Below are 13082 nucleotides of genomic sequence, written 5' to 3' on the forward strand. Positions count from 1 at the left end.
GAAACACAAGATGTGCAAATTGAGAGAAGTCTCCCCTTGGACTATTTGTGCCTGACAGCCACATTGGGCCATCCTGTACCTTGAGCCCCACTGTGCACCAAGAACAACAACCAACCAACTATTAATGGTCTCAAAAAAACTCAAACAAGCCCCTTTCCCCAGTGGTTTTCCAAAGATGTGCCCAAGGCCTTCATTTAGGGAAGGCCTCAGCCACCCTTGCTTGGGGACTTTCCCACCATCCAGGTCCCTAGCTCCAAGTAGACCACAAGGAAGCTCCTCTCAAGAAGCCACTGAGTCCCAAGTACCAGCCTCCTTGGCACCCTGGACTCTCGCCCCTCTATCAGTGTCCTTCTTCAGCACTGTACTCTCTTTGTCAAACTGTCATTTGAGTATTGAACAGAAGCTCAATTGTTCCTGTAAGAGACTCGGTGTGTTCTCCTTGATTTGAAAACAAAATGAAACCACTTTGGCTCCTCCTCCCCATCCCCCTAAAGTCTGGATAAGAAGGTCCTGTTGTGGGGCTTGAGTTGAGTGCCCTGCGGTCATGGCTACGGAGGTGACCTGAGCACTTCCTATGTGCTTACTGACCATAACTGGCCAAGGCCAACACCTGAACACATCTCTGGCTAAGCCATGACTCTGGCCAGCTGCAGGGTGAAAGGGACCTTGTTGGCCTACCTTCCCCACCTCCCCCACCCCGACCACCCCCCCAGCCCTAAAGCGCAGAGTCTGAGGCAGCTCCACAGTCAATAGCCTCAGGGCTGCGGAGCGCAGAGGGCCCAGGAAGAAGCCCTTCCAAGCTCAAGGACAGGGGATGTGTCAGGGAGAGAAGAGAGCCAAGGAAGGTGTGGGGATGGGGATCCCGGGGAGAGAGTCACTCACCCTTCTGCTCCAGGATGACAGACACAACATCCGGGTGGTTGTAAGCGATGGCCATGTGCAGCGGGGTCTGCAGGTAGATGCCCTCCGCCAGACCTGAGGCCCCTGGCAGGGCTTCTTGGGTCTGAAGGTTCGGGTTAGCGCCTTGCTGCAGGAGCTCGGCCGTCAGGGTGGCCAGGCCATACCGGCAGGCCGTGTGCAGTGGCGTTTCTCCCTAAACAGAAACACATGGCAGGATGGCCCATGTGAAAACCAAATGGAACAAGCTTGGGCGCCCTCCTCGAATGACTCCCAGCCTGCACCATGAGCTAGACTGGGGCCCATGTCCTTGGCCCATCAGCCATCCCCGCAGGCCCTGTTGGCCTCTAGGCACCAATCTTTCTAATTCTTTTTCTTTTTAAATTTATTTTAAGCTTAAACACACAATAAAAAAATGCAAAAAAAGCAATGCCATGTGCACAGCAGACATGAGAGAGGACTCAAACGGTACAACAATAAACTTCTGTTTTCAGAAAGCCTCGAGAATCAGTGGTGGGCACCGCACTTTCCTTGGCTTCCTAACCCATGTAGGCGTGCCTTCCCCCACCAAAGGCTATGAGGAAGCACAGACACACTCCTTAACAAGGGCTTTGTTTTGTTTCATGGTGGGACAGGGAACAGGGAGGAGGAACAAATGTTTGTTCATTAAAAAAAACAGGGGAGGATTTTGAGAAGATGGTGGAGGTAGTCAGAAAGTTCCAAGCTCTCCAGATTTTCCCCCACAAAACATACAAATGAATAGAAGAGGGGTACTACCGGGGTCTTCCTGGGACAATCTGAGAAGAGCAGAAGGAAAATCCCAGGATGAGGTTTGGTCCCAGGCACTTTAACAACAAGCCACCAGCCCCGGGGAATTCTGGGAAGACTGAGTGAACACCAGACCCAGCTGTGCTGTGGAGAGCAACAGGGAGCAGGGAGCAAGAAGAAACCAGACCTCTGCCCGGTGAGTGCAGAGGCAGTGGGGCAGAAAGCCTTTGGCTGTGGGCACTTACAGGAGGTTGGAGGTTTGGCTTTGGTTCCAGGCTAGAGGGGAGAACTGAGATCTAGGGCAGGAGGCACCATTTCCCATACTGCAGGGTTAGAGGTCATCACAAAACTGCACAGGCAAAGGAGAAAGAATCCAACCACTGAAAGCTCTTATGCGGACAGAGAAGACCAGGGTTCATCTTCAGAAGAGGCTACCGAAGAAAAGAAACCCCCAAAGAGTAAGGTCAATGGTCACCTGCCCAAAAAGAACTCATAGAAGATCTGAAATCAAATGACAGAGATGGAGGAAAAATTGAAAAAAAAAAAAAAGAATGAAAAAGAAGAAGATTATGAAAGGAAAGTCAACCAACTGAAAAAGGAGATCCAAAATCTTAAGGAAGAAAATGACACCTTGAAAATTAGAATGGGGGGGGGGGGGCTGACGCCTGGGCCGGGGCCACCTCCATGAGCTGGATTCCATTCAAAATTGGGCAGCCCAAGTAACAGATTGTACCTAAGACAGTGGAAAGAGACTTTGGAAGGGAATATGGAAAACTCTAGCAACTAGGGGATCAGGCCAAGAAGATGCAGAAGGACCTGAAAAAGAGCACTGATGCTGATCTGGCCATGTCCAAATCAGCTGTGGAGATCTCTTCTGATCTCCTCTCCAGCCCACTTTGGGAGCAAGACCAGGAATTCTTAAACATGGTGACAGCACTAGATACAGCCATGAAACAGATGGACACCTTTAACCAGGAAGAGGTAGTGACTGAGCCCTTAAAGAAGTTTGGTAGTGTCTTCCCCAGCCTCAACATGGCAATGAAGAGGAGAGAACAGGTCCCGCAGGACTACAAATGGCTGCAGGCCAAGGTAGAAAAGTATGAGGAAAAGGAAAAGACAGGGCCAGTCCTGGTCAACCTCCATCAGGTATGAGAAGAACTTCAGCCTGTGAAGGATGACTTGGAAGCCAAGAACAGACAACTCCCAGAGGAGATGCCTCAATTCTACAACAGTCGACTTGACTATTTCTAGCCATGTTTTGAGTCACTGATCCGGGCCCAGATTGTGTACTGCACTGAGATGCACAAGATCTTTGGGGATTTAACCTAACAGCTCGACCAACCTGGTCATACCAATAAGCAGAGGGAGCAGGAGCATGAGACCAAGCTGAGTGAGCTGTGAGCCCTCTCCAAACTCTACACAAAATCCCCTGAGGCAGAGATCCTCAGGCCACATATACTCTCAGACCCAGCAAAGCCAACTCTGTGGTGAAACTTTGCCATGACCCACTGGCCAAGGGAGTAAAGGCAGCATCTGCTACACTGACCCTTAGCCAAATGGAACCCTCCTGTTGGAGGGCTCCACCTTCACACCCTTAAGTTGCAGGTGCTCTCATTTGAGTGCTGTGCCATAGAATGTCCAGCTCTAAGCAAATAAATGCCTCCTTCAGAAAGGAACACTAGCAGACAGTGAAACCAGGTAATTAGTGTAAAAGGAACAGCCAGGAGGGCTTATATTTCCAAAGTAACTGGTCCGACATAGAACATTCTCCTGCCTCAGCCTAGAGTAGTGAGGAACTCAATTCCAGCCACAGCAGGTGTGTCAGCAAGTCAGCTCAAGCCGGGCCAAACATCCAAGTCTGGAATTTGAAGTCAGGGAGTTTGTGGCTAACTGTTAGGCCATCCAGTAGCCTGATCTGCTTTGGCGTATTGCCTCAGTACGCTAGCCTTGCTGGTGGTGGTGAGCCTTTTACTTCAAAAGGCATTTTGTCTGCATTGGAGATAGGACAAATAACTTGAGGGGACAAACCAAAGCTTTGGGCCTGATCTGCCCAGGCTTCCTTCTTTCCAGCCTTGGTCCTGTGCTTCAACCAAGTGAAGGGTTCTAAGTTTTTCACTGGAGACAACTTTCTGGGGTCTAGAAACTAGTTTAAAATGTAAATTGAATGCTGCTTTTCTATTCACTTATAACTCAGGAGCTCCATGGAAAGGGCAAAAAGTCTGGGCTCCACTGACTTCAATACTGGGGATTTTATTTTTTCAAGGAAACTTAAAATAAAGCCTACACCCCCAAAAAAAGAAAGAAAAGAAAATCAGAATTGGGCAAAGTGAAGTCAGTGAAATTATAAGAGATCAAGAAACAATTAAACAAAATATGAATAATAAAAACTGAAGAGAAAGTGAAACACCTTATAAGGAAAATAACAGATGTGGAGAACAGATCGAGAAGACATAAGAATAGCCAGACCAACTAAAAGCTATGATCAAAAAACAGAACCTGATACAGGAAATAATTAAAGAAAATGATCCTGAAGCATCAGAACAAGAAAGGAAATAGAAATAGAAAAAAATCCATCAATCACCACTTATGAGATCCTATGAGGAAAACTCAGAGGAATATTGTGGGAAACAAAAGAAGGAATTCTGTTTCCACAGCTATGAGTGATAGCAGAATGTGAGTCAGACCAGAGCTTCTGACCAGGTAAAAGGGCAGACGCTTCTGCAAGGGAGGCTATGAGAGAGAAGAACCTGATGCAGGAGGTTCTGGAGGAGCCATCCAGGTAATGGAGAGCCAGGTGGGAAATTCATATTGGGAACAGCACAGAAAGTGCTACATTTGTCTGAAAAAGCATCCTCTCCATTAGGGAGAATGGAGAATAATTGGCTAAAATAAAATGAAAATTCTTCTGGCTTCAGGAGTACTGTTCGTTGTTCAGAGTGAGCATGTTTCTCACAAATAGTGTAGTCAAATTTTGAAACCCCCAGCTAGAGGATAAAATATGAAAAGCAAAGAGAAGAAAACAGTTTAAATATGATGGTGCCACAGCTAGAATCCCACAAGACCCAGCAACAGAGACACTAAAGAACCACAGATCTTGGAACACTGTGTACTGAAAAGCACAAGAACTGTAGCCAAAAATATCCTACCCAGCCAAGTTAAGCATAATCCTGAATGAAAAAAATGCACATCTGATCAACTGCCAGACTTTCAAGATTTTGTTAAACAAAGAAAACCTGAACTTAACAGAAGATCTGACGTACAAGAGCCAAGAGAAACATAAGGTACATACCAAAACTGATAACAAGGGATTCAGTAAAGACAGTTCACTTTTTATATATGTAAAATGGAAAAGGTACATCTAAGATTCTTATTCACAATTGGGTAGCTCATAAGAAAGAGTGGGGTAAGGGGCAGCCAGGGGGCACAGTGAATACAGCACTGGCCCTGGAGTCAGGAGGACCTGAGTTCAAATCTGGCCTCAGACACTTGACACTTATCAGTTGTGTGACCTCAGGCAAGTCACTTAACCCCAATTGCCTTGCCTTCCCTCCTCCAAAAAAAATTTAAAAAGTAAAACCATTTAGGAAGTTAAAAAGGGTAATTATTTTATACAAATGAGGTAGGAGAGGAAAAGTCAATACAGAGGAATTAGATGGGAGAAGAGGGCTGGTAACCTACTTTCATCAGGAATAACTCTAAGAGGGAAATATATATATTTAGAAGAGTATAAAAATATTCTACATTCAGAAGAAATAAAACAGTAAGGGGATAGGGAGGGCGACAGGACAAGGGAGTGATTTTCAGAGGGGAAGGTGAGTGAGGGAACAGGTTACAGGGGACTATAGAAGGGTGTTTAGATTTATGGGAATGAGAGGATAAGGGAGGGATCCTTGGAGCGGGGTAGGCAAGTAACAAGAGGGCAAGGTAGTGGGTACAAGTAAAGTAGAGGAGGGAGGAAGGATAGGAAACTAGAGACATGCACAAAGGGAAACAAAGACCAGGAGTAGAATGTTTCGGGGAAAGTATTTGTCTACATGTGAATGTATATGTGTATATGTGAATGCATATGTGTACGTGTGAATGCATATGTGTACGTGTGAATGCATATGTGTACGTGTGAGTGCATATGTGTACGTGTGAGTGCATGTGTGTATATGTGAATGTATGTGTATATGTGAATGTATGTGTATATGTGAATGCATATGTGTATATGTGAATGTATGTGTATATGTGAATGTATGTATGTGAATGCATATGTGTATATGTGAATGTATGTGTATATGTGAATGTATGTGTGTATGTGAATGTATGTGTGTATGTGAATGTATGTGTGTATGTGAATGTATGTGTGTATGTGAATGTATGTGTGTATGTGAATGCATATGTGTATATGTGAATGTATGTGTATATGTGAATGTATGTGTGTATGTGAATGCATATGTGTGTATGTGAATGCATGTGTATATGTGAATGCATGTGTATATGTGAATGCATGTGTATATGTGAATGTATATGTGTATATGTGAATGTATGTGTGTATGTGAATGTATGTGTGTATGTGAATGTATGTGTGTATGTGAATGTATGTGTGTATGTGAATGTATATGTGTGTATGTGAATGCATGTGTGTATGTGAATGCATGTGTGTATGTGAATGCATGTGTGTATGTGAATGCATATGTGTATATGTGAATGCATATGTGTATATGTGAATGCATGTGTATATGTGAATGCATGTGTATATGTGAATGTATATGTGTATATGTGAATGTATGTGTGTATGTGAATGTATGTGTGTATGTGAATGTATGTGTGTATGTGAATGTATGTGTGTATGTGAATGTATATGTGTGTATGTGAATGTATGTGTGTATGTGAATGTATGTGTGTATGTGAATGTATATGTGTGTATGTGAATGCATGTGTGTATGTGAATGCATGTGTGTATGTGAATGCATGTGTGTATGTGAATGTATATGTGTGTATGTGAATGTATGTGTGTATGTGAATGTATGTGTGTATGTGAATGTATGTGTGTATGTGAATGTATGTGTGTATGTGAATGTATGTGTGTATGTGAATGTATGTGTGTATGTGAATGCGTATGTGTGTATGTGAATGCGTATGTGTGTATGTGAATGCATGTGTGTATGTGAATGCATGTGTGTATGTGAATGTATGTGTGTATGTGAATGTATATGTGTATATGTGAATGTATGTGTGTATGTGAATGTATGTGTGTATGTGAATGTATGTGTGTATGTGAATGTATGTGTGTATGTGAATGCATATGTGTATATGTGAATGTATGTGTATATGTGAATGTATGTGTGTATGTGAATGCATGTGTGTATGTGAATGCATGTGTGTATGTGAATGCATATGTGTATATGTGAATGCATATGTGTATATGTGAATGCATGTGTATATGTGAATGCATGTGTATATGTGAATGTATATGTGTATATGTGAATGTATGTGTGTATGTGAATGTATGTATGTGAATGTATATGTGTATGTGAATGTATATGTGTGTATGTGAATGTATGTGTGTATGTGAATGTATGTGTGTATGTGAATGTATGTGTGTATGTGAATGCATGTGTGTATGTGAATGTATATGTGTATATGTGAATGCATGTGTATATGTGAATGCATGTGTATATGTGAATGCATGTGTATATGTGAATGTATATGTGTATATGTGAATGTATGTGTGTATGTGAATGTATGTGTGTATGTGAATGTATATGTGTATGTGAATGCATGTGTATATGTGAATGCATGTGTATATGTGAATGCATATGTGTATATGTGAATGCATATGTGTATATGTGAATGCATGTGTATATGTGAATGCATATGTGTATATGTGAATGCATGTGTATATGTGAATGCATGTGTATATGTGAATGCATATGTGTATATGTGAATGCATGTGTATATGTGAATGCATGTGTATATGTGAATGTATGTGTATATGTGAATGCATATGTGTATATGTGAATGCATGTGTATATGTGAATGCATGTGTATATGTGAATGCATATGTGTATATGTGAATGCATATGTGTATATGTGAATGCATGTGTATATGTGAATGCATATGTGTATATGTGAATGTATGTGTACATGTGAATGTATATGTGTACATGTGAATGTATGTGTACATGTGAATGTATGTGTACATGTGAATGTATGTGTACATGTGAATGTATATGTGTATATGTGAATGCATGTGTATATGTGAATGCATGTGTATATGTGAATGCATGTGTATATGTGAATGCATATGTGTATATGTGAATGTATGTGTATATGTGAATGTATATGTGTACATGTGAATGTATATGTGTACATGTGAATGTATGTGTATATGTGAATGTATGTGTATATGTGAATGTATGTGTATATGTGAATGTGTATGTGTATACGTGAATGTATATGTGTATACGTGAATGCATATGTGTATACGTGAATGTATATCTCTACAGCTACAGAGAAACATATCTGCACTTAACTGCAGCCTTCCAGCAGGGAGCGGGGGAAGAGGGGAAAAAAGCTCAAAGTACAAAGTGCCCAGCAGAGAAGAAGGGAAAACTTACAAGGAGGCAAAGCAAAGATGGCCAGTTCTCGACACGCGTCTAGCAGCTACCAGACAGGCTTTCTGGAAACAAAAGGTTACTGACTGTGAATCCTCTCTCATGTTCTGCTGTGCACATGACATGCTATTTTTTCCTATTCTTATTTTGTATTTAAGTTTATGGTATGTTTTGTTTATGACTCATGTGATGTAATGTTTCTTTTCTCTACTTTGTGTTCTGGTGTTTGAGTCTAAAACAAAATTTTTATAAAAAGAAAAAATAAAAATAAAAACTTGTGTCTTCCCCCATTAGAACAGATGGGGAAGCCTGAGGGCTATCCCGGAGGGCCAGGCACACAGTTGGCCTTAATAAAGGTTTCTTAATGGTTCATTCTTTCCTCCCCCTTCTCATCCTCGTCCATTCCTGTGGTCCTCTGGTCCCACAGCCTTCCCCATCCTTGACCTCTGTCCAGGACACTCTCTGCTCTGATTCCATCTCACAGGCTGGCCTTTCCTGACACCATCCCCTACTCCCAGGGCTGGCCCGAGGGGATGAACAGCCTCTTTGGGGTCTTTATCAGTCCCCCTTCCCTTGCAGCCCCAGCAAGAGGCAAGGTCCTTCTTCCTCCTGGTCTATCCAGTGCACTGTCCCTGAGGGAGAGGCTCAACCCCCTGGGCATGGATCCCCAGAAGGCCACAGAGCTGGGAGGGGTCACCTCCCCCCAGAGGGTGTCCCATTAGAGTGCTCTTCCTCCCCCTCAGCTCCCACCTTGCTCCAAAGCTCACCTAGGCTCAAACTCAGTTCAATGACATCCAAAGTCCTCAGTGTGACACTTGATGTCCTCTAGGGTCTGGTCCCATCTTACCTTTTCAGACTTTCAAGCAGATGAGACTACCTGCTGTCCCTGAATATGCCTTGAAAGTTCCCACCTCTGTGCTTTTTCTCAGTTCATTTACTGCACTTGAAAGTCTCCCCCACTCAGAGTTTATCTATCAAAATCCTATCCATTCTTCAACTGCACCCAGGGTGCAAGGCAGCAAGAGGGAGCCATAATGATGAGCTCCAGGACCTGAGTTCAAAGCCAGCCTCTGACACTTGCTAGCTGTGTGACCCTGGGCAAGTCACTTTACTCTGTTTGCCTCAGAGGAGAACCCTGTGAGATCCCAGCCCAGCACCTGGCACACAGCAGACGCCTAAACAATGCTTGTTGCCTTCCTTTCCACACCTTTCACAAAGCTTTCCTGGATTTCGCCCTCGTCCCACTGGCTCTGAACGTGGCTGGGGCACCCAGGCCACTCCCCTCTCTGATCCTGATGACCAGATGGCAAGGCCTGGGTGCATTCCCAGCCACTGTCACTTACCCACCGATTCCTGTGATTGACCTTGGCTCCACTGGCTGCCAAGAAGAGGGCTGCAGCTTCATTGCCTGACCCAGCTGCCCTCTGCAGCAAGCAGCTTCCTACAAGGAGACAAAGATGGCACATGGGGGGATTTCCACACAACACTCCACAGGGGCTGGTGGGAGGTAGGGAGGGGTTTTCAGGAATTGTGGTCTCAGGGGGACAGTGCAGGGGGACAGCCAGTGCTGTATGGGCTTCTCAGGCTGGCTCTGGGTGCTGGGATGATGGTGGGCTGCCAAGAGAAAGGACAGGAAACAAGAGCAGAGTCTGGGCAGGACATGGGGTGCTCAAGATGGTCAAGGCCAGGAGTCCTGTGCTAGCTTGCATCACAAGAGCAGAAGGGAACAGAAAGGAAGGTGGGCCAACAGGTGGTCATGGGGTGAGGCCTCAGCTGCTAAAGGAGTCTGGGGCTGGGGGCCAGGTGAGAGTGAGCCAAGCCTAAGATGGCATCATCAGCGGGCCAGAGAAGACCGACCAAATGAGCAGTCTATGGTAACCTCATGACCAAGGTGATAGCCCCCGGGATGAGATCCCCAGCCAGAAGGTGGCCTGAGGAGCTACCAACTTCAACGCCAGGAATCAATCAGTCATTCCAGCTGCATAATCTAGGGTGGGGTCCTTCCCGTTCCTCTTCTGTCTACTGAGGGAGAGGAAGAAGACTCTCTCTGAGGTCCACGTGGGTTGACTGCCTACCTGTCACGGTGTCGGGCGCATCTGTGTTGCTCCCCCGCTGAATCAGCCTGGCCGCATAGCTGTTTTCATCAAAGGAGGTCCCATTGACAACAGGTGCATCATCAAAGGGGTTCACTGCTTGGTCTGAGGACACCGTGATATACTGGACAGCCAGCCACAGGGCTGTGCTCCCCTCATGGTCCTTCAGCTCCAGATCTAACCTACGAGAGAGGCCGAGGACAGGCACTATGAAACCACAGCTTCCTGTGAGGGGACCTGACCTGGAAGCTGGCAGTGTGAACAATTTCTGGATTGGCAAACATTCCAAAAAACCAGCGGCCCTCTGACTCGCTTGTCTTTGACACACACAGTGCGTCCGAGGGGCTCAGAAGAGCACCCATTCAGGATCAGTGTGACTGACACTGGCTAAGCTGGACGGTTGTCCAGATCCCACCTTAAGAAAAGGCCAGAAGGCCTTGGCAGCACCTGGTCACCCACTTCTACCCTCATACATACTGTTTACACTGCAGGAGCTGACTGAATACGACGTCATTCCTGGCAATGATGGACGAGTGTAATGGGGTCCTGCCGGAAGAGAGAGAGTGGGACATGGTCACTGTGGGATGCCCTCTGGGGCTGGAGAGAGCCTGGGAAGTGGGAGCCCCCCTGCCCCATGGAGGTGGGAGCCCTCCTACTCCCTTCTAATGGAGACTACTACCAGTAAGAGGCCCCTTGGCTTGCAGAGGGCTGTGAGGGTAGGCAAGCGGCAGCCAACCTCACTACCAATCAGCTTGGGCCGAGAGGCTGGAGGTCTGGCATCAAGCCTCAGCTCTGTGACCTGCGACGTTTGCCCCCTCTGGGTCTCATCTACCTCATGGATGAAGGGAAGAGAGGAGACCAGGAGCCACCCTTTCTTCCCGACTTCCTCTGGTCCTCCCAGCAGTCCCGGGGAGACAGGGGTTACAGTGGCTGCAGCCCAGGACCATCCAGGGAGGAAGGGTCAGAGGTCAGAAGCGGGCTCTTCCAGGTGTCCTACCCTCCAGCAAACAGCAGAACCAAGCCATAGACATCTTCATTCTTCCCCCCAGGCCAGACCCACACAGGAAAGCAGCCCCAGACTACTTCCCCCTTAGGTCAGTACCAAGACAGGGCTCTCCTCTCTGAGTAAAAAGCAATGGCATGCTGGAAAAGGGCGAGGGGAGTGAAGGGGCTGGGCCTCTGGTTCCTGCTACCTGAGAGAGGAGCTAACTGAGCTCCTCCACTGCAACCTCACATGCTTGTGGGCAGGCTAAGTACCGGTAGCCATCCCTGAACCACTCATTCCCATCCCAAAGGGGCTCATGGCCTGACAAAAGAAGCATGTCTATGAAGCTAGGTCAAGAGTCCCTTAAAAACACCTCAAGTTGGGAAGCTGCTACCTGCAGTGCCTCCTCCCCCAAATATGATGATGACACACGGTTGGCCTATTCATGTTTGGGGCCCAGGCTGGATGCCTCAGGGGAGTCCTAGGGCACTGTGTAGGCCATGGGAGAGGTGTGCAGTTCAACCCTCCCGCATGGTTAAACTGCATGCATGAGACCCCAAGGAGATGATGCCATCTTGGAGAAGCAGTTTAGACCTGCTCTGCTTGGCCCTGGATGAGGGCTGGCATCATGCCAAAGGGCCCAGCCAGAGAGGTCATGCAGCCTCCAGGGATAGTATAAGCAGACTGAATCATGTGAGCCAGGGGCCCTCTGAGGACACAGCACTCACCTGCCTCTGCCATCCTGCATGTTGGGGTTGGCCCCAGCCTGCAAGAGAGACTCAGTGATGTGTGCCATCTCTGACGTGATGTCAGCTGGGCCCTTCCTGCAGCTGGACGAGGCCACCAGGTGCAGCGGCGTTTCCTGGGCCCCCATAGTGGCTGCGTTCACCAGGGCGCCGTTCTTAATGAGGAAGGTGGCTGCAAAGCTGTCTCCTACAGAGGAGGTCATTCAGGAAAACATGACACATCTCACACATGCGTGCAAACTCACTCACACACAATCACATTCACAATGCACATACACATGCAGACTTGCATATACCTTCACATGCACACTCCCATGTGCACACACATACATGCAGTCACACACACACAGGTGATGTACTGAGGAGGCACTTCTGACCAGGAGGCCCCCAGGACTGTACTGGTGGACAGTTCTAAGCAGAGGAGCCATGCACCATACTGATCAGAGGTGGGGAGAAAGGCGATGCAGGCAGCAGAAATGGCAGCTGAGGCTCCAGGAAAGGGGGAAACCCTGGGGCAGGGTGCCTTCTATAACCCTGAACCTCCCCCCCCAATCTGGTCTAGGGACTGAGTCAGTGAGCTGATAACAAGCATCAGGAAGCTAGAGGCTTGATGAGTGAGACTCGCTGAGGCGTCTAATTTGGAAGACTTCATGGGCATCCTTGTGTGGAAGGGGCTTTCACCAAACAACAGCCAGAACAGGGAGCCTCAAGTTCCTTCCAATAAACAAACGCAGGGACTTCATTCCCAGAGGACCAGGACCCTGACCACTCCCCTCCCACAGACAGCTGACTCACCCTCCCAGATACTCTTGTGGAAGTGCAGCCACCAGGGGCATCTGGGACTGGCCACCAGGCAAGGCCTGACCCAGGCCCTGCTCGGGCACAGGATTCCCTTGGGATCTTCAACTCTGACTCTGGCTTAGCAAACCCCCCAGGAAGGGCAGAATTATGTCCACATGCACACGCCTCCACTGAGAGGTAGTACGGTGTC

At 46.9% G+C, this 13082-nt stretch overlaps 1 protein-coding gene and 1 pseudogene across 1 annotated transcript in view; one reads left to right on the top strand and one right to left on the bottom strand.

Moving 5' to 3' along the window:
• The window catches only part of ANKFY1 (ankyrin repeat and FYVE domain containing 1), an 81127-nt gene that overhangs the window by 17161 nt on the left and 50884 nt on the right, over positions 1-13082 (bottom strand). The window contains exons 8-12 of the mRNA XM_072618934.1: positions 12074-12278; positions 10838-10906; positions 10343-10542; positions 9611-9708; positions 883-1093 (exon numbers count right to left, since the gene is read on the bottom strand). Of these exons, the coding sequence (XP_072475035.1) occupies positions 883-1093; positions 9611-9708; positions 10343-10542; positions 10838-10906; positions 12074-12278 (783 nt within the window). The remainder of the gene's footprint in view (positions 1-882; positions 1094-9610; positions 9709-10342; positions 10543-10837; positions 10907-12073; positions 12279-13082) is intronic.
• Positions 1088-3156, top strand: LOC140510932 (bridging integrator 3 pseudogene; annotated as a pseudogene).

Source organism: Notamacropus eugenii, chromosome 6 (genome assembly GCF_028372415.1).
Source record: "Notamacropus eugenii isolate mMacEug1 chromosome 6, mMacEug1.pri_v2, whole genome shotgun sequence".
NCBI classification, from domain to species: domain Eukaryota; kingdom Metazoa; phylum Chordata; class Mammalia; order Diprotodontia; family Macropodidae; genus Notamacropus; species Notamacropus eugenii.